The sequence below is a fragment of the Oratosquilla oratoria genome, chromosome 28, assembly GCF_046742065.1.
Source record: "Oratosquilla oratoria isolate Oo_2021 chromosome 28, ASM4674206v1, whole genome shotgun sequence".
Lineage (NCBI taxonomy): Eukaryota > Metazoa > Arthropoda > Malacostraca > Stomatopoda > Squillidae > Oratosquilla > Oratosquilla oratoria.
The window spans coordinates 38,370,595-38,396,351 of NC_134804.1; the positions used below are offsets into that span (position 1 = coordinate 38,370,595).

The following is a 25,757-nucleotide window of genomic DNA, read 5'->3' on the forward strand; positions in this document are numbered from 1 at the left end:
GGAAGCGAGTATTAAGAGAGAGAGACTGGAGGAAATGGATAGCTTTAGATACTGGGTGTGAATGTGGTGGGAAAAGGAGTGGAGGTGGAGTTAAAATGTAGATTGAGAAAAGTAAGTAAATGCCTTGGGGGATTAAAAAGTGTAATGAGAAACAGATATTTGAGAATGGATGCTAAGAGGAGATTGTATGAAGGAGTGATTGTGTTGGCAGCATTGTATGGGGCAGAAACATGGAACATAAGAGAGGAAGAGTTATAATATGTTTGAGATGAAATGTATGAGAAGTATGGTAGGGGTTACTAAGCTGGCTAGATTGAGGAATGAGGTGAGGAAGAAAGCAAGAGTGGAAAAGGAGTTAGGAGATAGGGTTGATGAAAGAGTACTGGGATGGTTTGGACACATGGAAAGAATGAGTGAAGAAAGATTAGTAAAAGAAGTGTGGAAAGCAGAGGTGGATGGAGTGAACATGAGGGGGCGACCAAGGATGAGATGGATAGGGTAAAAGGGGTGTTGGGAAAGAGGGGGATGTCTGTTGAGGAAGTGAGAAGAGAGAAGATAGGGGTGAGTGGAGAATGGTTGTGTATGGATGATACTATGATGCTTGGAAGGGAGTGGGTGGGGGATGTAGGGGGGTTAGTGAGTATATATGAATGTTACACTAATGCAGTCTGTAGGGATTTCACCCCATCTTCTCCTTTTCTGCATGAGGGGACAGAGGGGGTGGGGGTCACCTATTGAATGAAGTGGCCTTGCTATGGATGGGCTGTGTCTTGCTGCATTACTTCTAACCCAGGACAGTGGGCGAAATGCAGGGATGATCCCCTCATCCAGGAGGGCCAAGAAAAGAGGGGAGGGAGGTAGGGGTGATGAATGGGAGAGGAGTATGTGGGGATGGAATGGGTAGGAGTGGATTTATGCCTTTGACTTTAGTTACCTCCCTTGTATGGGGGGAAAAGCCCTTGGTATATGTATGTACTAAATCATCTACACCTGTACTGGGAGATTAATTAAAATTCAATGACATAAAACTAAACAAGACATATTTTCTTAAAAGAGAACTGGACAGCTTTGAAACAGTTTTATTGGATTATCTGTGATCAAAGAATACAACAATGGTTTGGGCATATGGAAGAAATGAATGAAAAAAAAAAAAAAAAAAAAAAAAAAAAAAAAAAAAAAAAAAAAAAGGGGGAGTGTGGAAAGAAGAAGTGGGTGAAGGGAACTTGAGGGAAAGACCATGAAAGAAGTGGTTAGATGCGATGAAGGGGGCACTGGATGCAAGAGCATCTACCAAGCAAGATAGAGAGTGTGCAACAGGTAGAGGGAATGGATAAGGAGGGTTACTATATAATGAGGCCAGTGAAGGTAAACCAGCTTTGGCTGTTGGGTTCTGCTGTGAAAGTGCCATGTCTTGCTATCACCTCTTATCTGAGCAGTGTGATGGAGGACAGGGATGACCCTTCATCTACATGGTGCTAAGGTGGGAGGGGTAATGAATGTGTTTTTAGATGGGTATGTATTGGCCTTTTGGAGGAAGGGGGGGAAAGAGAGTAAGAGAGAGGAGAGAGAAAGAGACTAAACTTACAAAGTGAGGATGAGTGGCACAACAAGTGAAGCAGCAGCAATCTCGAAGGTAAGTCCATGCATGATGTGTCGAGTGGCTGGATAAACACTGTTGAACAACCCTGATGCCACTAGCACACATGCCACTTCTACTGTAGCAATACTTGCAAACATTTTACCTGCAAAATTTTATTTAAATGTATGGAATATTCATTAAATCCATTTTGTATTTTCTTTTCTTTTTCTGTGTATGGCACAGACCAGACAAAAGTTTTCAAGGCTTTCGGTGGACTATGGATAAAATAAGTCAATGGAAATTACGTACTTTAAAGACATACAAAAGTCCTTGTCCTTTCTGGGTAGGTTTAGTGATACCAAATCAAGTTGATACCATTATGAAACTACACTGCTCAGTTAACACAAAGCAGAAAACCTAAGACTAACTTACCTTGTTCATGAGGCTCAACAAGCTTTGACATGCTTGATCGAATGGCAGGCAAACACCAAGTGCTACTCATTGAAACAACGGCAACTGTTGAACACAAGACACATATAGCATGTTAAGAATCAATATCAAGTATCTCAAAAATCATTACAATATAATAAATTTGTATGTATATTATATATATATAGTTCAATGGCCTTTTCCTCCTTGCTAGGTTGTTGTAGTTTATTCTATCTTATTATTAGTATCCCTGTCTGGGGTATTGGGTGCATGTTATTGTAGGGTTAAAAGCTGCTCAGTAGCATGCAGCTGATACTTTAGGGTCTATATGGGTCACCCCTATGGACCAGAGCCACACATCATTTTGTCTGTGGTAGAGGAAATCTCTATTCATAGAGAAATGATGATACTTTATTATACTGTGACTGTCCCTCCATTATGCTGTCCCCCACTCTTGTTACTGTCTTGTACCACTTCTCTGAATATTCATTTTCTTATTTTGTTGAACCCTGTGGTGGGGGAAAAGAATACTGCCACCAAGTGTTCCCACTTGAGTAATAAAAGGCGACAAAAAAGGGACAGGGATAGGACTAGGCATCCTTCTCCCTGAGTTTGGGAGTGTTGATGGGAGGGTTTCAGGAGTGAAGAGGAAGAGAAGATGTGGCTATACCAGTGAGTGAAGAGATAGGTAAATGTGTGGTGGAGTGGGAGGTTTCTTCAAGGTTAATGTGGATGAAGGCGAAACTGGGAAGGGAGATGTGGGTTTTTGTATATGCATATGGGCCTGGTAGTGAGAAGTGTGTGGAGGAAAGGGAGGCTTTTTGGATAGATTTAAATGAGTTAATAGAGGGTTTCTGGAGAAATGTCAATGTAGTGGTATTGGGAGACATTAATGCTAGGGTAGGAAATGAACCAATAGACGGAGTGGTTGGGAAGCGTGGAGTTCCAGGAAAAAATTGTAGTGGAGAGTTGATGGTGGAGATGTGCCTAGAGAGCTGATAACAAATACAGTGTTTATGAAGAAAGTCAAGCATAAGTACACATGGGAGAGGGTGGTGTATGGAAGGGTGGTAGGGGGTTAATGGACTATAGTGTGGTAACCAGAAGAATAGTAGGAAGAATTAAGGATATATATGTTCTAAGGGGAGAGAGTAGGGGACATTTAGATAATTTTTTTGGTGGAAGGTAAGTTGAGAGTGGAGGATAGATGGAGAAAGAGGAAAAGGACAAAAGGTAGGGAGGTGATGAAAGTAAACTGCTTAAATGAGAAAGAAAAGGTGATGGAGTACAAGAAGAGGCTGAGAGAAGAGTGGGAGGGAGTGAAGGATACAGTAGAAATAGGAGTGGAGGAGGAATGGGGATGGTTCAAGAAGGGAGTCACAAGGTGTGCAAAGATGGTGTGTGGGACAAGGAGGATGGGAGGAAATGGAAGGAAGAGTAGTGAGTGGTGGGATGAGGAACCAAAGAAGGTTGTAGAAAATAAGCAGGTATTCAGAGATTGGTTACAAAATAGGATGAGAGAATCATATGAGGTACAAAGAAAAGAGAAGTAAAGCATAAGATAAAGGACACAAAGAGGAGAGATGTGAAAGTAATAAAGGATGTTTTAGAGAGAAATTAAGAGAGAAAGAGGATGTGAATCATGTAGAGAAGAAAAGGTAAAAGGTGCAGTTGGAGAGATGATAATGGAACAGATGGCAGTAAGAGGAAGATGGGAAGAGTATTTTAGAGAGTTGCTAGATGTGAAGGAGGATAGGGAGGGAAAGGTAGTTCCAGTGGGAAGCACAAAGAAAATGACAGTGATGAGTGAAGAAAATGGAGAAGAAATGAGGATGATGAGAGCAAGTGAGGTGCCCGGGTGGTTGGATGGGTGTCATGCAGAATGTCTAAAAAAGGGAGGTACAGTGATGGTGGACTGGCTGGAGAGGTTATTTAATGTTTGTTTAAAAGAGGGTAGAGTGCTGCAGGACTGGAGGAGTGCCTGTATAGTTCCACTTTACAAGGGAAATGGGGACAAGTATGACTGAAGTAGTTTCAGAGGGATTAGTTTGTTAATTGTATTTGGAAAGGCTTATGGAAGTGTTTTAATTGATAGGATTAGGAGAGGAGCAGAGGGAGTAATTGGTGAGGAACAGTGTGAGTTTAGGACAGGTAGGAGTTACTTGGATCAGATTTTTGTGGTAAGGCAGATATGTGAGAAAGTTTTAGGAAAAGGTAAGGATTTTTTGGGACTTTATAGGTTTGGAAAAGGTCTATGACAGGGTAGACAGGAAAGCACTGTGGGAAGTATTGCACACTCATGAGCTAGGAGGAAAGTTGTTAAGAGCAGTCAAGAGTTTTTACGAGAGTAGTAGAGTTTGTGTTAGAATTAGAAATGAAGAGAGTGAGTGGTTTGAGGTAAAGGTGGGACTTCACCAGAGATGTGTTATGATGCCTTGGCTGTTCAATTTATACATGGATGGATTGGTGTGAGAGGTAAATGCAAGGGTAATGAGTTGGGAATTGGAGATGGTTAGAGAAAATGGAGAAAAGTGGGAAACAAGCCAGTTGTTTGCTGATGACACTGTGCTTGTGGCAGGATCAGAGGAGTGATTAAGGAGGTTAGTGACAGAGTCTGGGAAGATGTGTGAAGGAAGTTGAAGATAAATGTGAGTAAAAGGTGATGAAATGTACAAGAGGAGAAAGTGGCAGCAGACTGGAAGTGATTATTAAGGGAGAGAGACTGGAGGAAGTGGATAGTTTTAGATACTTGGGTGTGAATGTGGTAGGAAAGGGAGGAGTGGAGGTGGAGGTAGAATGTAGATTGAGAGAAACAAGTAAATGCCATGGGGGATTAAAATGTGTAATGAGAAATAGACATTTGGGAGTGGATGCTACAAGGAGATTGTATGAAGGAGTGATTGTGCTGACAGCACTGTATGGGGCAGAAAAATGGAACATAAGAGAGTAAGAGAGGAGTTTGAATGTGTTTGAGATGAGGTGTCTGAGAAGTATGATAGGGGTTACCAGGCTGGATAGAGTGAGAAACAAGGTGAGGAGGAGAATGGGGGTGGAAAAGGAGTTGGGAGATAGGGTTGATGAAAGAGTATTGGGATGGTTTTTTCACATGGAAAGAATGAGTGAAGAAAGATTAGTAAAAGAGGTGCGGAAGGCAGAGGTGGAAGGAGTGAACATGAGGGGGTAACCAAGGATGAGATAGATGGATGGAGTAAAAGGGACATAAGCAAAAAGGAGAATGTCTGTTAAAGAGGGATCAGTAAGGACAGAAGATAGGGTAGAATGGAGAATAGTTTTGTATGGATGATGCTGTGGTGCATGAAAGGGAGTGGGTAGGGGATGGAGGATAGGGAATATGTGTGAAAAATAATCTGATTCAGCCCAAAGGGATCTCTCCCCATCTTCTCTTTCTCTGCATGAGGGGACAGAGGGGGGGGGGGGTGCAGATTAAATGAAGTGGCCTTGCTGAGGATGTGCTGTCTTGCAATACTGCTTCTGACCCAGGGCAGTGGGCAAGATGCAGGGATGACCCATCATCCAGGAGGAGCCAAGATAAGAGGGAGGGAGGGTGGTGAATAGGAGTGGAGTATGTGGGGATGGAATGGGTGGGAGTGGATTTTATGCCTTTGTTTTTTGGCTACCTTCCTTATAAGAAGGGGAAAAACCCTTGGTATATATATATATATGTATTATTATTACACATACATATACCAAAGGCTTTTCTCCCCCTTACAAGGGAGGTAGCCAAAAATCAAAGGCATAAAAACCATTCCCACCCATTCCATCCCTATCACACTCCACTCTACTCTATCTTCTTCCCTCCCTCTTATCTTGGCACCTCCTGGATGACAGGTCATCCCTGCATCTTGTCCACGGCCCTGGGTCAGAAGCAGTGCCACAAGACACAGCCCATCCACAGTAAGGTAATTTCGTTAAATCGGTGATCCCCCCTCTCTGTCCCCTCATGCAAAAAAGGAGATATGGAGAAATCCCTTTGGGCTGCGTCAAAACTTTCTCACACATACTCCCTCACCCCCCATCCCCCACCTCATGGATCATAACATCATCCATATACAACCATTCACCCATCTTCTGTCCTCTCCTGTACTTCCTCAACAGACATTCCCCTCTTCCCCAAAGCCCCTTTTACCCCATCCATCCATCTCATCCTAGATCACCCACTCATGTTCACTCTTCCACACCTCTTTTACTAGTCCCTCTTCACTCATTCTTTCCATGTGTCCAAACCATCGCAATACTCTTTCATCCACCCCTGTTCTCCTCCTCACCTCCTCATTTCTCACTCTATCCAGCCTAGTAACCCCCTATCATACTTTTCAGACACCTCATCTCAAACACATTCATCATTATTTAATCTATGTTTTTTTTTTTTTTTTTTTTTAAACTGTGTCAAGTACAACCTTTTGAGCTTTTTTCCACAGAGGTACAAGCTCAGAGGAGAGAGATCAATTAATCTCTGATATTGGTATCCATCCTTTGCACACCTTTACACAGGAAACCTAACCACATTAACCACAAATCTAGTCCAACATACCCAAAACAGAATTAACAAAAAACACCACCTGAAAGCACAGTACTGGCAGCTAAATATATAAAAAAAAGTATTTGATATTGTCTCTATCATAAAAACAAGAATACACAACAACAAGCATTGGCTCATGAAACCCAAAAAGCAGATAATGCAGTGACATAAAACTATACATCTCTAAAATGAAGATAGTATAAAATGGCATCCAACTGGGTAGAATGGTGTCTTCAATACTGTCTAATGCCTTTATATACAATATCTTTCAAAATACCCATATGTAGACAATCTAATTATTTGAACACTGGATCCCAAAATCTTTATGAACTTCAAGATTTTCATCCACCTTTTCACGTAAAGGAGTCCTGACAACTACCCCTTCTGCTTTCATCCTGTAAGGGTTGAAAAAATTGTTATTATGAGTACAGAAACTGCTGGCATCTATTACGGAAGAGATTTCAATGGAAAAAAACATTAAACATTTTCATAAAAGTAATAGGAAAAAGCCCTTGGTATATAGATGGAAAAAGTACATAAATATACCAAGGGCTTTTTATTCCTTACAAAGGAATTAGCCATCCATTCCACTCCCATTCACCATTCCTCTCTTCCTCTCATCTTGGCTCCTCCTGGATGAGATGTCATCCCTGCATCTTGCCCACTGCCCTGGGTCAGAGGCAATGCAACAAGACACAGCACATTCATGGCAAGGCCACTTCATTTCATTGGTGACCCCCACTCTCCATCCCCTCATGCAGAAACATTGAAGACAGGGAGAAATCCTTTTGTGCTGCGTCAAAGAATCATTCACATATGACCACTCCTTAACCCCCATCTATCCCTACCCACTCCCTTCCATGCATCACAGTATCATCTATACACAGCCATTCTCCACTCATCCCTATCTTCTGCCTTCTCCCTTCCTTCCTCAACAAACATCCCCCTCTGGCTTAATGCCCCTTTCACCTCATCCATACATCTCATCTTCAGTCGCCCCCTCATGTCTACCTCTGCTTTCTGCACTTCTTTTACCAATCTTTCTTCACTCATTCTTTCCATATGTCCAAATCACCCCAATAATCTTTAATCAATCCTATCTGATATCTCCTTTTCCACCCCTGCTCTCCTCCTCACCTCATTTCTCACTCTATCCAACCTTGTAACTCCTACCACACTTCTCAGACATTTGATCTCCAAGACATTTAAACTCTTCCTCTCTTATGTTCCATGTTATGCCCCATACAGTGTTGTCAGCACAATCACCCCTTCATACAATCTTCTCTTAGCATCCATTCCCAAATGCCTATTTCTCATTACAATTTTTAATCCCCCAAGGCACTTACTTGCTTCTCTCAATCTACAATCTACTTCCACCTCCACTACTCCTTTTCCTGCTCCATGTGACCTCTAGTGTCTAAAGCTCTCTCCACTTCCTCCAGCCTCTCCTTTAATACTCATTTCTAAATTGATAGATGAAAATAATAATATACATATACATACATATACCAAAGGCTTTTTCCCCCTTACATGGGGGGTAGCCAAAAAGAAAAAGGCATATAAATCACTCCCACCCATTTCATTTCCCATATATACCACTCCCCTCCACCCTCCCTCCTATCTTGGCACCTCCTGGATGACGGGTCATCCCTGCATCCTGTCCACTGCCCTGGGTCAGAAGCAGTGTTGCAAGACACAGCACATCCACAGCAAGGCCGCCTCATAAATTCGGCGACCTCCCTCTCTGTCCCCTCATGCAGGAAAGGAGAAGACAGGGAGAAATCCCTTCGGGCTGTGTCAAATTTTTCTCATACATACTTCCTCCGCCTCATGCATCACAGCCTCATCTATACACAACCCTTCTCCATTCACCCCTATCTTCTGTCCTCTCCCATCCTTCCTCTACAGGCATTCCTCTCTTTTGTAAAACCCCTTTCACCCCATCCATCCATCTCATCTTTCAAAGAAAGAAATAATAATATAATAACATAAAAAGAAGTAAAAAAAATAAGAGAATGACAGGAGGAGGGTTGAAGGACAAATATAAATAATTTTACTTTTCTTACCAAAATAAACCATTGTGTCTGTTTGTGCAAATCCAAGTAAGATAAGACCAAACATCTTGCCGAGAAGACCAATGAAAAGAATCTTTGTGTCTGAGAATTTTCGGCACAGAGGCAGGATGGCAAGGAGAGACATTGCACCAAGGGCATACTTCAATGATATAAACCATGTGTACTTGTCCAGCGTCCATTGTAAAGGCTTGTCCTTTACGAAGAGATATGAAATTTCCATCTCTCCTGTAAATGAAACATATATTGTAAACTACAAAAACTTAAAATATGATATACTTTACACAATTTGAATATATAAAACAAATACTAGTATTCAAAATCTTACACTTTCAATAAACCAATATTATATATATAGATATACCAATGGTTTTTTCCCCCTTACAAGGGAGACAGCCAAAGTCTAAAGGGATAATTTCACTCCCACCCATTTCATCCCCACCCATTCATCTCTCATTCACCACCCCTCCTTCCCTCTCATCTTGGCCCCTTCTGGATGACAGGTCATCCCTGCATCTCGCCCACCTCCCTGGGTCAGAGGCAATGTAACAAGATATAGCACATCTACAGCAAGGCCGCTTCATTTAACTGGTGACCCCCTTTCTCTGTCCCTACATGCAGAAAAAGAGAAGATGGGGTAAAATCCTTTCATGCTGCATCAAAGTATTATTTACACATAACCATTCCCTAAGCCCCCCACCCCCACTCTTCCATGCATTACAGTATCATCCATACACAGTCATTCTCCACTCACCCATATCTTCTGCTTTCTCCCTTCCTTCCTCAATGCCCCTTTCACCCTATCCATCCATCTCATCCTTGGTCATCCCCTCATGTTCACTCCATTTACCTCGGCTTTCCACACTTCTTTTAACAATTATTCTTCCCTCATTCTTTCCATGTGTCCAAAACATCCCAACATTCCTTCATCAACCCTATCTCCCAACTCCTTTTCCACCCCTGTTCTCCTCCTCAACTTTTTGTTTCTCAATCAACCCAACCTTGTAACCCCTACCATACTTCTCAGACATTTCATCTCAAACACATTTAAACTTCTCCTATCTTCCTCTTTTATGTTCCATGTCTCCACCCCGTATAGTGCTGTCGGCACAATGACCCCTTCATACAACCTCCTCTTAGCATTCATTCCCAAATGTCTATTTCTCATTACACTTCTTAATCCTCCAAGACACTTACTTGCTCCTCTCAATCTACAATCTACTTTCATCTCCATTACTCCCTTTCCTGCCACATGTAACCCAACCCCAAGTATCTAAAGCTATCTACTTCCTCAAGTCTCTCTCTTTTAATACTCACTCACAAATTGCTGCCAACCTCTTCCTTTGTACATCTCATCACTTTACTTTTACCCACATTTACCTTCAACTTTCTCCTCTGGCACACCCTCCAAACTCCATCACTAACCTCTTTAGTTCCCCTTCTGGTCCTGCCACAAGTGCACTATTGTCAGCAAACAACAATTGCCTTACCTCCCACTATTCTCCATTTTCTTTAACCATCTTGAATCCCCTGCCCATTACCCTTGCATTTACCTCCTGTAATACCTCATCCATATACATATTGAACAGCCAGGGTGACATGACACATCCCTAGCAGTCCCTCCTTTGTGTCAAACCACTCGCTCTCTCCATTTCTAATTCTAACACAGGCTCTATGAATCAATATTACTACAGCACATTACAAAATTTGTGAATATTGCCATAATCCATGCATAATATTTTATATTTTGAATATCCATGTAAAGGAAGGCAAAACTTTAATTTCATGGTGATGTGTAGTGTTGCATAGCTTGGAGGTGACAGGGCGTAAGTAATGACGACATGATGTCACTAGTTTCTGCATTTTATATTAACCACTTCGGTACAATGACAACTACATAGGTGTCATGAGGTGCAAGTGGGTACTTGAGGATGCCAGTGTCGGCGTCTTGATTATATATTTTTTTGTAGTTGTACATGAGTTACCCCCAGATTCTGTGAACTGGTTTGATCATGTTTTCTGTGTTTATTATTACTCAGAGTAAAAGGGAACAAGTAATACAGCAGTGACTTTATATTTTATAATGCGAGTAGTGCGATGGATCATTCCTAAGGCAGTTGATGCTGTGTACAAGAATTTGACTTGTACTGAAGTGTATGTGATGTCAGGTTCTAAAAATTGAATTAACATGAGATTATTGTGCATTTCATTGATGTTATCAAATTCTTAAATACTTTTTGAAAATAGGCATGGTCTACCAATGATCTTTTGCATAGATGATGCTATGATGCATGAGGGGGAGTGGGTGGGGGATGGGGGTGAGGAAGTATGTATGAAAAAAAATTGACGCAGCCCTAAGGGATTTCTCCCCGTCTTCTCCTTTTCTGCATGAGGGGACGGAGAGGGGGGGTCGCCGAATTTATGAAGCGGCCTTGCTGTGGATGTGCTGTGTCTTGCGACACTGCTTCTGACCCAGGGCAGTGGACAGGATGCAGGGATGACCGTCATCCAGGAGGTGCCAAGATAAGAGGGAGGGAGGAGGGTGGAGGGGAGTGGAATATATAGGAAATGGAATGGGTGGGAGTGGTTTCTATGCCTTTTTCTTTTTGGCTACCCCCCCGTGTAAGGGGGAAAAAGCCTTTGGTATATGTATGTACCAATGATCTATGACTTCTCAGCTAGACTCAAGAAAAGAATTAACTCATTAGTTGGGCTTTGCCGAAATATTAGCTATTTATCTAAAAATCATTGCGCCACTTCATATAACTAATCAAGTCTGCCTAAATCTTACAAGCCTCAAGAATTTATATATCTAAGCCTCAAAACTATCTTTCAAGAAGCAGCGAAGACAGAAATTAGACTGATACTAGGAGCAAGAAAGAAATAACATCTTGTTTTCAAATGTTCTACTCAATCTAAAGTGAAAATACTCACTCTCAAGCTTTCTAAACAAAATCCTTCGTCTAGTACATACATATACCAAAGGCTTTTTCCCCCTTACACGGGGGGTAGCCAAAAAGAAAAAGGCATAGAAACCACTCTCACCCATTCCATTTCCTATATATTCCACTCCCCTCCACCCTCCTCCCTCCCTCTTATCTTGGCACCTCCTGGATGACAGGTCATTCCTGCATTCTGTCCACTGCCCTGGGTCAGAAGCAGTGTCGCAAGACGCAGCACATCCACAACAAGGCTGATTCATAAATTTGGCGACCCTCCCTCTCCATCCCCTCATGCAGAAAAGGAGAAGACAGGGAGAAATCCCTTCGGGCTGTGTCAAATTTTTCCCATACATACTTCCTCACCCCCTACCCCCTACCCACTCCCCCTCATGCATCACATCATCATCCATACACAACCCTTCTCCATTCACCCTTATCTTCTGTCCTCTCCCGTCCTTCCTTCACAGACATTCCTCTCTTTTGTAATGCCCCTTTCACCCCATCCATCCATCTCATCCTAGGATGCCCCCTCATATTCACTCCTTCCACCTCTGCCATCATCTAGTAAATAGTGGTAAGAACTCCAAGTCATACTCAATCTGATAGAAAATTAAATTTTTATATGCTCCAGATCAAAGAAAATATTTTCAGTGACAAAAGTAAAGAATCTTAAACCATTTCCAGATTGAGGAAGACAAATCTTTGATGAACATATGGGTGATCATTATTTGGCAAAGTTTACTTAATCTACTTGAAGGATTAAGTGATTTATTAATGGTGATACTGACAAATATCCATCATACTATATCTATCATAAGGGTTATTTTGTGTGTTTAGAATAGGGAATATTAATGTTGTAGTTTAGGTATCATTTTACTGAGAAGATTTGATGAAATAAACAAATCTCCATTTTCTTTTTTATCAATATCAGTCTAAAAATAAGTACATACATACATACATATACCAAGGCTTTTTCCCCTTACAAGGGAGGTAGCCAAAAAGGAAAGGCATAAAATCATTCCCACCCATTCCATCCCTGAATACACTCCACACCCCTCCACTCTCCCTCTTATCTTAGCACCTCCTGGATGATGGGTTATCCCTGCACCTTGTCCACTGCCCTGGGTCAGAGGCAGTGTCACAAGACACAGCACATCCACAGCAAGGCCGCTTCATTAAATCGGCGACCCCCCCTCTCCGTCCCCCCATGCATAAAAGGAGAAGACGGGGAGAAATCCCTTTGGGCTGCGTCAAATTTTGTTCACACATACTACCTCACCCCCCATCCACCCGCCCATTCCACCTCATGCAATCACAACATCATCCATATACAACCATTCTCCATTCACCCCTGTCTCCTGTCCTCTCCCGTCCTTCCTCAACAGACATTCCCCTCGTCCCCAAAGCCCCCTTCACCCCATCCATCCACCCCATCCTAGGACGTCCGCTCATGTTCACTCCCTCCACATCTGCCTTCCATACCTCTTTTACTAGTCTTTCTTCACTCATTCTTTCCATGTGTCCAAACCATCCTAATACTCTTTCATAAACCCTATCTCCCAACTCCCTTTCCACCCCCATTCTTCTCCTCACCTCCTCATTTCTCACTCTATCTAGCCTAGTAACCCCCATCATACTTCTCAGACACCTCATCTCAAACACATTCAAAATCCTTCTCTCTTCCTCTCTTATGTTCCATGTTTCTGCCCCATACAGTGCTGTTGGCACAATCACTCCTTCATACAGTCTCCTCTTAGCATCCATTCCCAAATGTCTATTCCTTATTACACTCTTCAATCCACCAAGGCATTTACTCGCTTCTCTCAATCTACATTCTACCTCCACCTTCACTCCACCCTTTCCTGCCACATTTGCACCCAAGTATCTAAAACTATTCACTTCCTCCAGTTGCTCTCCCTTAATGTTCACTTCCAGTCTGCTGCCACTTTCACCCCTTGTACATCTCATCACCTTACTTTTACCCACATTATCTTTAGCTTTCTTCTATCACATACTCTCCCAAACTCTGTCACCAACTTCCTCAATCCCTCAGCTGGATATCTTGTCTTGATTATTCTCACATCAAGGCCAAAATAAATATCTTTGTCTCTGGTCACAGATAGTAAATCACACTCAGATCATGATAATATTATCATTATTTTCTACACACCTGTCTTACCACACATAGTACATGTATCCTCTTCCTCTCCTATACCTACATTACTCTTCCCCAATCACTGTTTGCATCTTAATCCTCTCAATCAACATGCCCATACCCCTTCCTATCTACACTCAATAAACTGATCCCTCTTAAACTACTACATTCTTATCCTATGGGAAAAAAAGTAATGTAATGTATATAAACTATGTAATTCTGACCTGAAGAGCAGATCATGACAAAGGAAGCAGCAAGGAGAAGACATAAGAGATATGTCCTTCGATTCTCCTGTCTAGATTTGATGATTGTTGAAAGAGAGTCGCGTAAATGCCGGAAACTAAAGCCAGCTTGCCACCATTTTGTTTGAGGAGGATGTCTGAAAGATTAGATATATACATTAGGGAAACATAATCTTCCAGTACATTAAAGAGTAACAAACACAAAGATACAGTGAGTGTATTTTTCATCATTCAAACATACAGTATATGAATGTACTTATGGCCCTTTAGGCCAAGTCAAATCATGCCTTGACTCCTCACATGAGAAAAATACAAAATGGGGAATCCCCAATCCCCTTGCTTTGCCCCATTTACTTGTTCTTTATGGCATATAAGGGAATATGGTAGCAACATTTTTATCTCCCACCACAGGACTATGAGGAAAGTAACAACAGAAACAGACCAAATACTAAGGGCTAAACAACTAATTTCTAAACATACAGATCACTTACCTTGGTTGTATATTCTTGACAACAAAGATTATATAGATGACATTGGCTGCATGCAAGGCTAGGATTACTGTGAAAACAACTTGTCTTCCCCCTGCATCTTGCAACCAGCCTCCCATGAAGGGTCCCATTGTCCCACCAACAAATACCATGCTCTCGATGACTCCAACTCGCATTGTCCTTGCCCGCATGCTGGAAACCTAGAATTGAAACAGAGTGCTGTATGTGCACGCACTTTTTCATTCACAGACCAGAGTATCTTTTACTCACTGTTGCCTCTGGTCGTATAAAATCATGACTGACTGACCTGTGCAATGTAGCTCATGCAGGTCATGATGCAGGCTGCAAATCCACCAAAGGTTCCACTGATGACGGATGCCAAAATCACATACGCCACAGGTACATGAGACAAGTACACACTCATAATGATATACACCAGACTAGAAAAAATGCCACCTATAAGGGTAACCAAATAAAACTATTAGTAACGCAAATGAGCACACAGAGAAAAAATTACTAATCTCGTTAAAAAAAAGAACTAAATACAGAAAAAAGGTAACAAAACTACATAAAATCCAACTAATCATGGCAAGGTGGAATATAAATATTGAAAAAAGTAAATACTCTCTATAGTAATAACATATATAACTATGTAACCCATACCTAAAGATGGCAAAATCAGAGGAATTTTACGACCATAAGTATCACTCCATGATCCAATAAACTGAGCAGCAATGATGGATGGAAGGGCCATACTCAGCGTAGAACTCAACACCCAGTGGGAAGCTTTTGTTTGTACTCTATTCAAAACTTCTGCATTGCTAGTGTCATAAATATCAGTACACTCATCTTCACTGAATGTTTGGAGACACACCTGTTAGAATAAAACCTTCAATCATTATACATTACTTCGGAAGATGTGTAAGAAATACGAAGCGAAACCAAAGACAGTGACTATCATAAAATGCAAGTTGTACTGTAAGTACAAAATGCAAACCCTACCTAAAATCTTTTTATGCTTAAAAGATGGGAAAAAATGCATGTGAGGTAGAAAAACTCAGTTTAAAATGAAAGACATCAAGTGGGGAAGATGAAAATGTTTTGTTCAACAAATCTAACAAGTATTAGCATTATGTCTAACAGAAAAATGAGTTTGGATGCAATCATGCAGTGTTACTGTATGTTATTGTACTTCATCCACTTCTGCATATCTGAGATCATGATACTTCTTGGGATGGTTGTCTATCAGTTTTGTGCAAAACAGACTCGTGTAGTTTTAAAAAGGTTTCCACCAGTTACCCAGTATAAAAAAGCATGATATGCTTATTAATTATGATATTTTGCAATGTTTGCATGTTATATGTGAAATAGTAATTATTCTTATTATTTCACTCAAAAATGGAAGAGAGTGCAGAAGACAGGAATGTATAAAGAATTGTCAATGGTTGAAGAAATGAGAGATGGTCTTCTTGTCTGTTTGATAAATTATATTATTCTTGTTTGTGTTTTTCATTATAAAAATAAATACTGTACAAGAAATCCAATAATTCTAATTTCAAATGAACAGCTCTCAGTTGAGAAAAATAGAAATGCTGAGTTCTGAGATATCTTCTTTACAATAGTTCTTTGCAAGGTCAAAGTAAATATTTTTTCACACATCAATATATATCTTACATGGCAAGTACAAGATTACAACCCAAATACATCATATGAGGGATGATCTATACATCAATCTTCACTGAAGCAAGCTTATCAAAGTTTAAAATGTATCTTGATCACTGAAATACCTTGGCATAGATGAGGTCTTGCAGAGTGAATATCTGCATGAAGACTGCCAACATGTGCAACAGAAGCACTGGCTCTACAGTCACCTTGTAACCACCTGCCATCGCTCCAACTGTGAGCCACTTTCCTGCTTTCACTCAACTGTGGGAGCAACAGATAGTCAATTAAATCATCAAGTAGCAATAGGGTCAAAGCCAAAGACCAACTAACAATTGTGACCAAACAGAATGCAATGGTAAAGCAGTTGAAACTTTATAGTTATGCACTTAAACTTTGGAGACAGTTTCAGGTGCATCCTGCATTTTCTGACACATGGCAAGTACATAAAAAAAACAAAGAAGAAAAAACAAAAACAAAAAAAAACACACCTACATACATACATACTCTTATGATTGCAACTAACTGAAATGAGGGGGGCGACGATTGATGCATTTATTGTGGGTGTGCATGGAGTGCTATGGGCTCACAGTATGATAGACAAGTATGGACTGACTTGAGGGCAACCGTCTACTGCTATGCAGAGCAAAGACAATGCCACATCTAGTACACATATGAATAAGGCCTCGTTGGCCATAACAAAGAGTCCTTGTACTGAAAGCGTCACCAATGGTTGGTGCATGCCACAATACTATGGTACCCTGCTCTATGCTAGTATCCTAGGCCAAAGCACTATCCCCCCCCCACCACCACGCTCGCAGGACCATTGCGAGAGGTATGCTTATTCGCGAGCTGAGGCGACTGGCGGGGGCGGAGTCGGGGGATCCGCGCACGAGGAGACGGGACGCGATGAGGCGGCGTCTTCGGAGGCCGGTGGGCGCTTTCGTAGGGTGGCGGGAACGACGACGCGCTGGTCGTACAGCGCCAGTTCCCCGTAGGCGGAGAGGGCGGCCCGGAGCTTCCAATACGGAGGGATGGAGTTGGGTAGGGCGAGGCGGTCGGGCGGGAACCCAGAGGACACGCAGGTAAGCGGGTGGCCGTAGGCGGGGTTTATCCATGCCGCAATCCGGAGTCTTGAAAGCGTCCTATCGGCGTCGGCGTCGGGTGACGGGTCGTCCCCGCGAAGCGCCGGCGTTTCTGGTGACGATGCTCTTGACGTGAGGATGGGGATGGGCAGACGATGGTCCGTCATCAACGAGAAGTGGGGGAATCCAAACTTATATGGTTTGCATTTGGATGCGGCCCAGGTGACAGCAATCATCTCCAGTGATAATGACATATTGGGTTTCGGCGTCCGTCAGAAACCGCGAGCCACACTGGGCGAGGCATAAGTGCCCCTGACCGTGGTCTTGGAGGAGGGCGTGGTGATACTTTGCTGCACCAATGAGTCAAGTTCTTCCTTCACTTGAACCTGAAGTGCGTACGGTATCGACCTGGGCGTGTGGACGACGAGGGGCGTCGCGTCAGTTTGCAGGTACATTCTCATGGGGGGGGGGGAGAGACCCACCATCTTCCCTAGGGGGGCGGTGCAGAGGTCATCCTTGGAGACCAGCACGTTGCTCATTTCCCGTAGGAAGTAGTCACGAGCGGCGGCCGGTGAGCTGTTAATGGGTAATGTTAGCTAGGCGCACCTGTTCGCTTATGTCACTGCCGGGACAGATTTCAGGAAGTTGGGTGGGACTATGGCCGAGCCGAAGGAGAGGGTGTTTGGACATCCCCATGAATCCGTATGGCGGCGTTGCGGGGGGCATGTGAGATATGTCGGCCGCGTACGTCGGTGCCGAGAGCGGCGGCTGTAGGGCTCTTGATATCCCCAACCTGCCTAGGTGCCGAGTGCTTATCGCCGTGACGTCCACACCTGTGTCACACAGCATATGGATGCGTATGACGACAGGGCGATCAGGACTGTCAGGCACAGGGGCGGCAGGTGCTAGCCTTCCCGGGAGAAGGTGCGGGGGCGGGGGGCGCTGAGGAGGGGGTGCGTGCGCCTGGCGGGTAACCCTTAGGCATGCCGACACGGCGCATGCGCGCGGGTCCTCCTTGATATCAGAGACTGTTACCCTCGATTATATGGAGGGGGGGGGGGTCGCTGAGGCGGGGGTGCATGCGTCTGGCGTGGAACCCTTTGCATGCCGACACGGCACATGCGTGTGGGTCCTCCTTGACGTCCAAAACTGTTACCATAAATGCCTCGTGTGGACGGCAGTTGGTTGCTACCTCCTGCAGTGACATAACTGCAGCGAGGGAGCAGAGGCGTTGTACCAGTTCTTAGGCTGGGTGGGCGTGGCCTGCGTGGGTCAGCTGGGCTCCGCGCGGAGTTGCAATAGCGGCGGGCAGGGCAAAGCAGGATGAAAAGCCCCTGTTGTTCACGTAGCCTGTCTGAGTCGGATGGGCTCCGTGCACGGGTTGCGGTTCGTCGAGTAGGACGGCGGCCGAGAGGCTCAGTGGGATGAAAGGCGTCTTTGTTCGCATCACTACGTGTCCACGAAGGCGCGCCACACTATCGCACGGCATTTCACCATCCAGCATACACACTGTTGCTGGCACTGCACTCACAATCCAGCATGTACACTGTTGCCTATTCATCTAGTTCCGTCAGTGCTTCGTTCACGTGCGCGCCACCGATTCGCGTATTGTCTCATGTTTCACTGTTGCAAGCATCCTACTCACTGCACCATGTTATGATTGCAGCTAATTGAAACGCGGGGGGGGGGGTGACGATTGACACGTTTATTGTGGCTTATGTGTACATGAAGCGCCATATGCTCACAGTATGACAGACGGGTATGAACTGTCTTGAGGGGAACTGTCTCCTGCTACGCTGAGCGAAGACGATGCCACGTCTAGTACACGTATGAGGCCTTGTCGGCCATAACATAGTCCTTGTACTGGAAGCGTCACCAATGGTCGGGGCACGCCACAACACTACGGAGCTCTACTCTATGCTAGTATCCTAGGCCAAAACACTATAAAGCATATCACATATATATATCACATCAAATTAAAACCAGGGACTCAACCTATTTATATACCAGCCTACACACTACCACATTCCAAGCTAGCCATTGTAAACTGATCACTGAAATGTCATTGCAGGATGTCATAGAACCTATTCAAATTGAATAGAACTTCCCACTGATTTTGATGCCAATATCAGATGGTAACATGTATCCAGTTGTTGACTATAGGGAATTGAATAAACAGACAATACCTGATCAACTATCATTATCATTAACAGCAGATATACTTTGTAGTTTGGGAACTGAGAATTGATGTTTTAGCACTAGATATCAAATCAGCTTTCTGGCAGAGATGCATAAAGATTCTTGAGATTATACAGCATTTTGTACAACAATGGGACACTATGTGTTCAAGTGAATGCCATTTGAGTTATGTATCAGTCCATTAACTTATATGAAATTAATGAATACACTACTAGGTGGGCTGTTAGGAAACACAGCCAGTGTATTTCTAGATCTTTTTTTTAACATTTTCCCAAACAGCAACGGAGCACTTTAAGAAATTGGATTTGGTATTCTTAAGACTAGACGAACCAGGGTTTAAAGTGAAACTTGAAAAATGTCAGTTTTTGCGAGTGTCATTCATTTGGGAGATAAGATAGACATGGACTTGGTACAGTGAACTCAAATGTAGAAGCAGTAAAGAACTACCCAGTACCGAACAGTGTAGAGAATGTTAGAAGTTTCTTGGGACTGAGGATATTATAGGAAGTTTATTAAGGGATATGCAGACATAGTTAATCCATTAAATTCTTTGTTTAGAAAAGATTCAAAGTTCATTTGGGGACCTGAACAAACAAGCTTTTGACAAGTTGAAAGATAAACTTACTAGTTTTCCAGTTCTCATTTTTCCTAATTATGATAAAGAGTTCATTTTTTGTACTGCTGTGTCAGACATAGGGTTAAGAGGCATACTGATACAAGAAAGAGATGGAAAATTGCAACCGATAGCTTTCATTTTGAGATTTTGTAACAATGCAGAAACTATTCCACTACTGAAAGGGAAACATTAGCAGTGATATATTCACTGGAGAGTTTGAGAGATATGATACTGGGATATCCAGAGTATGGACTGATCATACAGCTATTCAGAACTTATTCAAGCATAAGAATCTTAGAGGCAGATTGGCCAGGTGGTTTACTACACTTCAATGTTATGATAAGTTTCTTCGATACTCTCTTGACTCCTATCCATTGGATTTGGCAGGGTGTTTTAATGGCCGGATGCCCATCCTGACGCCAACCCTCCCCATGGGAAAAGTCAACAGGAAAAGAAGAAGAATGTTATGATAAATTTGAATACATTCCAGGTAGGAAGAAGATTGCAGCAGATGGACTATCTAGGAGTATTAGCCAACCAATGACAGGGTTGATCAATTTTATCTGCAGTATTAATGAACTAGTAACATTAGATGATGAATTGATCATAAGGGAACAAAGAAGAGATCAGACTTGGGAAAAGTGGTACAGTACTTGATGAACCCAAAAGGTATTCCTCCAAATATTTCATTATGTATGCATTATGAGCCACGAGTGGGGTATATGAGGATGCCAGTGTCGGCTTCCTGATTATATGTTTTGTAGTAGCTGAGTGACCCCCCGTATTCTGTGAACAGGCTTGATCATGTTTCCTGTGATGTTATATTTATTTAGGGTTTAAGAGAACATGTATAACATCAGTATCTTTATATTTTGTAATGCATGTACTGTGATGCTAAATTGTACATCAGGCAACCAGATGTGCACATGATATTTGACTCATATGGATGAAGAAATGATAAAGAAAATACTAACTACACTAATAAGACCAAAACTTGAGTACGCAGCATCACTTTGGATACCTAGTACCAAAAAGAATATCAAGAAACTAGAAAGATTACAAAGAGCGACAACCAAACTAGCACCGACTCTCGCCGAGCTAACATATGAGCAAAGACTGTCCAAATTGAATCTACCAACTCTGAAACAAAGAAGAGAAAGAGGAGATTTGCTGACTATATACAGAATAATGAAAGGAATGGAAGTTTTAGACAGGAATGACTTGTTAGTGTGGGACAATGGTAAAACGAGAGGACAAGGAAAAAAACTAGAAAAGGATAGTTATAGAAAAAACTTGAAAAGGAACAGTTTCCCACACAGAGTGATAAATACATGGAACAAATTAGACAACAAAACAGTATGTGCAAACACTATACAATATTTTAAGATAAAACTTGATGCAGAGAGATACAAAGACGGGTCACTACGAGCATAGCTCCCCTCCTGTATATTACAACTAGCTAAATACAACTAGGTAAATATTGAAAAGGTTAATCAATGGACTTTTGTATAGAAAAACAGTCAAAGTGGGAAGGATATTTCTAGGGGCCCAGTAAGTCAGTTGGTAATTCCATAAACTCTGGTACCAAAGGTATTAAAATTACTTCATGATAGTGATTATAGTTCTCATCCAGGAAAAGATAAAACACATAGACAAGCGCAAATTAAATACTTTTAACCAGGCATGAAGAGAGATATTTACTTCACTTTTGATAATTGCTTGACATAAGCCGAGGTAAAAGGAAATACACATAAGCCTGCTCCTATGCTATCATATCCCATACTACAGAAACCTTGGGAAAGAGTTCATTTAGATACCCATGTCTGAAAATGGATATAAATATGTATTTGTTGCCATCGATTATCATTCAAGATTTTGTATTTTACAACCTACTCCAAATAAGAGAGCTGAAACAATTGCTTCAGTAATATATGAACAAATCTGTAATTTCACTACTCCCAAGTTTTTTTTTTTTTTGAGGAAATGTTTAATTTTAAGACAAATTTTTTATTGTCCATTTTTATAGTTTTTTCATACTGATTATGGAATTTTTTTTTTTATCTATTACCAATATTTCACTTGAAATTCTATTTTGAAAATACCATTTCTGGCAAAAACAGGACAACTCATCTTCCCTTTTTTTATTGTCTTTTTCCCAACTTTAGAATCAAAAGTAAAGGGAAATCACACACTTATTTTACTCATTTTTATATCTTATTTTACAATTGATAATCCGGGATTTCCAGTGAATGGGAAGCATGGTGGTGGAGGAAGCGTGTTTTGTTCAAACACATCATGTCGACACCAATGTCGTAAATCCTCCTCCTCACCTGAGAGAGAATAGCCATCATCAAATGAACTCACACTTTCATCTGATGTATCCAACATAAGAACATAAGAATAAAGGAGACTGCAAGAGACCATAAGGCCTAAACTAGGCAGCTCCGTATCCATCACCACCTGTCATCCCCATCCATAAAGTTGTCTAATCGTTTTTTAAAACAACTGATAGTTTCAGCGCTTACTACATGGTTACTAAGTTTATTCCATTCATCGACCACCCTATTAGTAAACCAAGCTTCTAATTAAAGTTTCAAATTCATTCTCATCTTCTGAGCTAAACATCTGGATATAATTCATAAAAAAAAAAAAAAAAAATGAATGTATGAGCTCAAAAGCGATGAGTGCTTCATTTGACTGATATCTTATCACTAACAAATACATCCTGAGGCAGAAGAGACACAGTTACCAGATGTACAATTCACAGAGTATACTTTTTTGATGGCTGAGAAGGGCCCTAATACAATGATTATACTCATCTGTGTCTGTTTTTGAAACATTATGTTTGGACGAGTTTACTTGTTGCACACTGAAAAAGAAAAACTGGGTGAAAACGTGTTTACTCATCCTTGCCAGGTAAGGAGTTAAGATAAACAAAATTAATATTCAAGTCAATCATCCTCAGAGCAATGGAGTTCTACATACATACATATACCAAAGGCTTTTTCCCCTTTACAAGGGAGGTAGCCAAAAAACAAAGTCATAAAAATCACTCCCACCCATTTCATCCCTACATACTCCACTCCCATTCACCCCCTCCCTCCCTCTTATCTTGGCTCCTCCTGGATGACGGGTCATCCCTGCATCTTGTCCACTGCCTTGGGTCAGAAGCAGTCTAGCAAGGCACAGCACATCCACAGCAAGGCCACTTCATTAAATCGTTGACCCCCCAATCTGTCCTCTCATACAGACAAAGATCGGGAGAAATCCCTTCAGGCTGCATGAAATTATCATTCACACAAACTTCCTCCCAACCCCATCTCCCACCCACTCCCATGCATCACAGCATCATCCATACAACCATTCTTCATTCACCCCTATCTTCTGTCTTCTCCCATCCTTCCTCAACAGACATTCCCCTCTTTCCCAATGCCCCTTTTACCACATCTATCCATCTCATCCTTGGTCACCCCCTCATGTTCACTCCTTTCACCTCTGCCTTCCACACCTCTTTTACTGATCTTTCTTCTCTTGTTCTTTCCATATGTCCAAACGATCCCAATACTCTTTCATCAATCCTATCTCCCAACTCCCTTTCCACTTCTGCTCTCCTCCTCACCTCCTCGTTTCTCACTCTATCCAGCCTAGGAACCCCTACCATACTTTTCAGGCACCTCACCTCAAACATAGAAATGGCTGAAGTTATGAAAAATTTCAGGTCTGTTTTTATAATTGAGAGCTCACAAATTTGGGAAGATGGACGAGAAAGATCCCCCAAAATGAAAGAAATAAAGGTAACACAGAAGAAATAAGAGAGCAAATAAAAAACCTAGATGTTAGGAAAACACATGGACCAGATGGAATTGCAAATTGGATATTGAAAGAGTGTATAGATGAACTAATGGACAAATTATACAAGATAATAGATTTCTCACTCAAAGAAGGAAAGGTGCCACAAGATTGGAAAAATGCAAACATCATACCAATATATAAAGGAGGAAACAAAGAAAATCCTACAAACTTCAGACCGGTATCCCTTACAAGCACAGTAGCAAAAATATGTGAAAAGGTTATCAGGAACAAATGGATCAAACACTTGGAAGAGAATAAAATACTAAACCCTAAACAATTTGGCTTTAGAAGTGGAAGATCGTGTACCACAAACTTAATATGTTTTTACTCAAGATTATAAGAAATAATACAAGAAAGAGATGGCTGGGCAGATTGTGCCTTCTTGGACTTGCAGAAAGCTTTTGACTAAGTACCACAAAAAAGCTAATAAGAACAATTTAAATAATAGGAGGAATGTAAGGTAAGCTACTGGAATGGATGAAAGATTTCTTAAGTGAGAGAAAAATAAGAGTGGTACTTAGAGACAAGAACTTGAACTGGGAAGATATGATAAGTGGTGTCCCACAGGGCTCTGTATTGGCTTCTTTAATGTTTGCCATATACATAAATGATATGGATGAGGGAGTGAAGTGTTACATGAACATCTTTGCTGATGATGCCATATTACTTAAGAGAGTAAGCGCAAAAGAAGACTGCAGATCGCTACAAGAAATCCAAGACAAAATATGGGAATGGAGTCAGAAGTGTGAAGTGAACTTTAACATTAAGAAATGCAGTATAATGGAATTTGGAAAAAGCAAAAATAGAATATTGGGTCAATATAAAATTGGTACCAAGGAAGTCAAAAAAGTCGACTCAGAAAGGGACCTAAGAGTAATTATCTATCTCAAGTGATTTTACACCTGATAAACATGTTAATAAACTAGTTGGAGAGACTTTTAACTTATTAAGATTAATGAAAGTGGCCTCTGACTACATGGATGAAGAAATGGTAAAGAAAATATTAATTACAATGATAAAACCTAAACTGGAGTATGCTGTGGCACTATGGGCACCTAGTACAAAACAAAAAAACCATAAGGAAATTGGAAAGAATTCAAATAGCAATGACAAAAATGGCACCTACACTCTCAAATTTGACATACGAACAAAGATTGGATAAATTACATCTATCAACACTGGAACAGAGAAGAGAAAGAGATGATTTGCTATCTACAGAATTATGAAAGGAATGGAAGTTCTTGATAGAGATGCCTTATTAAGATGGGACAGAAGAGAAACAAGAAGACATAAGAACATAAGAATGAAGGAGTCTGCAAGAGACCATAAGGCCTACACTAGGCAGCTCCGTATTCATTACCACCTGTCATCCCCATCCATAAAGTTGTCTAACCATTTCTTAAAACAACTGATAGTTTCAGCACTTACTACATGGTTACTAAGTTTATTCCATTCGTTGACCACCCTATTAGTAAACCAATTCTTGCCTATTTCCTTTTTAAATCTAAATTTGTCCAGTTTATAACCATTACTGTGAGTCCTGACCTGTTGTTTTAATATGATGACCTTGTTTGCATCACCCTTGTTAAAGCCTTTGATCCACTTGTACACCCCTACTAGATCACCCTGCACTCTGCATCTTTCCAGAGAGTGTAAGTTAAGGTGCTTAAGCCTCTCTTTGTAAGGCAAATTTCTGAGTCCATGTATCATTTTGGTCATTCTTCTCTGTACTGATTCTAGTGAATTGATGTCCATTCTGTAGGACAGAGACCAAAACTGTACCGCATAGTCAAGGATGGGTCTAACTATCGCTAGATAGAGTTTAATAATTACTTCTGCACTTCTATTCATTACCGTCCTAGCAATGAAACCTAATGCTCTGTTAGCTTTATTCCT

General features: G+C 41.6%; 1 protein-coding gene across 4 annotated transcripts in view; it reads right to left on the bottom strand.

Annotated features, from left to right (window-relative positions):
* LOC143040325 (proton-coupled folate transporter-like) overlaps positions 1-25,757 on the bottom strand; it is a 37,157-nt gene that overhangs the window by 5,666 nt on the left and 5,734 nt on the right. For all 4 annotated transcript variants that reach the window (XM_076211246.1, XM_076211245.1, XM_076211247.1 and 1 more), the window contains exons 2-9: positions 16,235-16,373; positions 15,111-15,321; positions 14,755-14,903; positions 14,451-14,647; positions 13,942-14,096; positions 8,615-8,848; positions 2,012-2,095; positions 1,586-1,742 (exon numbers count right to left, since the gene is read on the bottom strand). In XM_076211246.1, coding sequence (XP_076067361.1) covers positions 1,586-1,742; positions 2,012-2,095; positions 8,615-8,848; positions 13,942-14,096; positions 14,451-14,647; positions 14,755-14,903; positions 15,111-15,321; positions 16,235-16,336 — 1,289 coding nt within the window. In that variant the 5' untranslated portion in view covers positions 16,337-16,373. The remainder of the gene's footprint in view (positions 1-1,585; positions 1,743-2,011; positions 2,096-8,614; positions 8,849-13,941; positions 14,097-14,450; positions 14,648-14,754; positions 14,904-15,110; positions 15,322-16,234; positions 16,374-25,757) is intronic.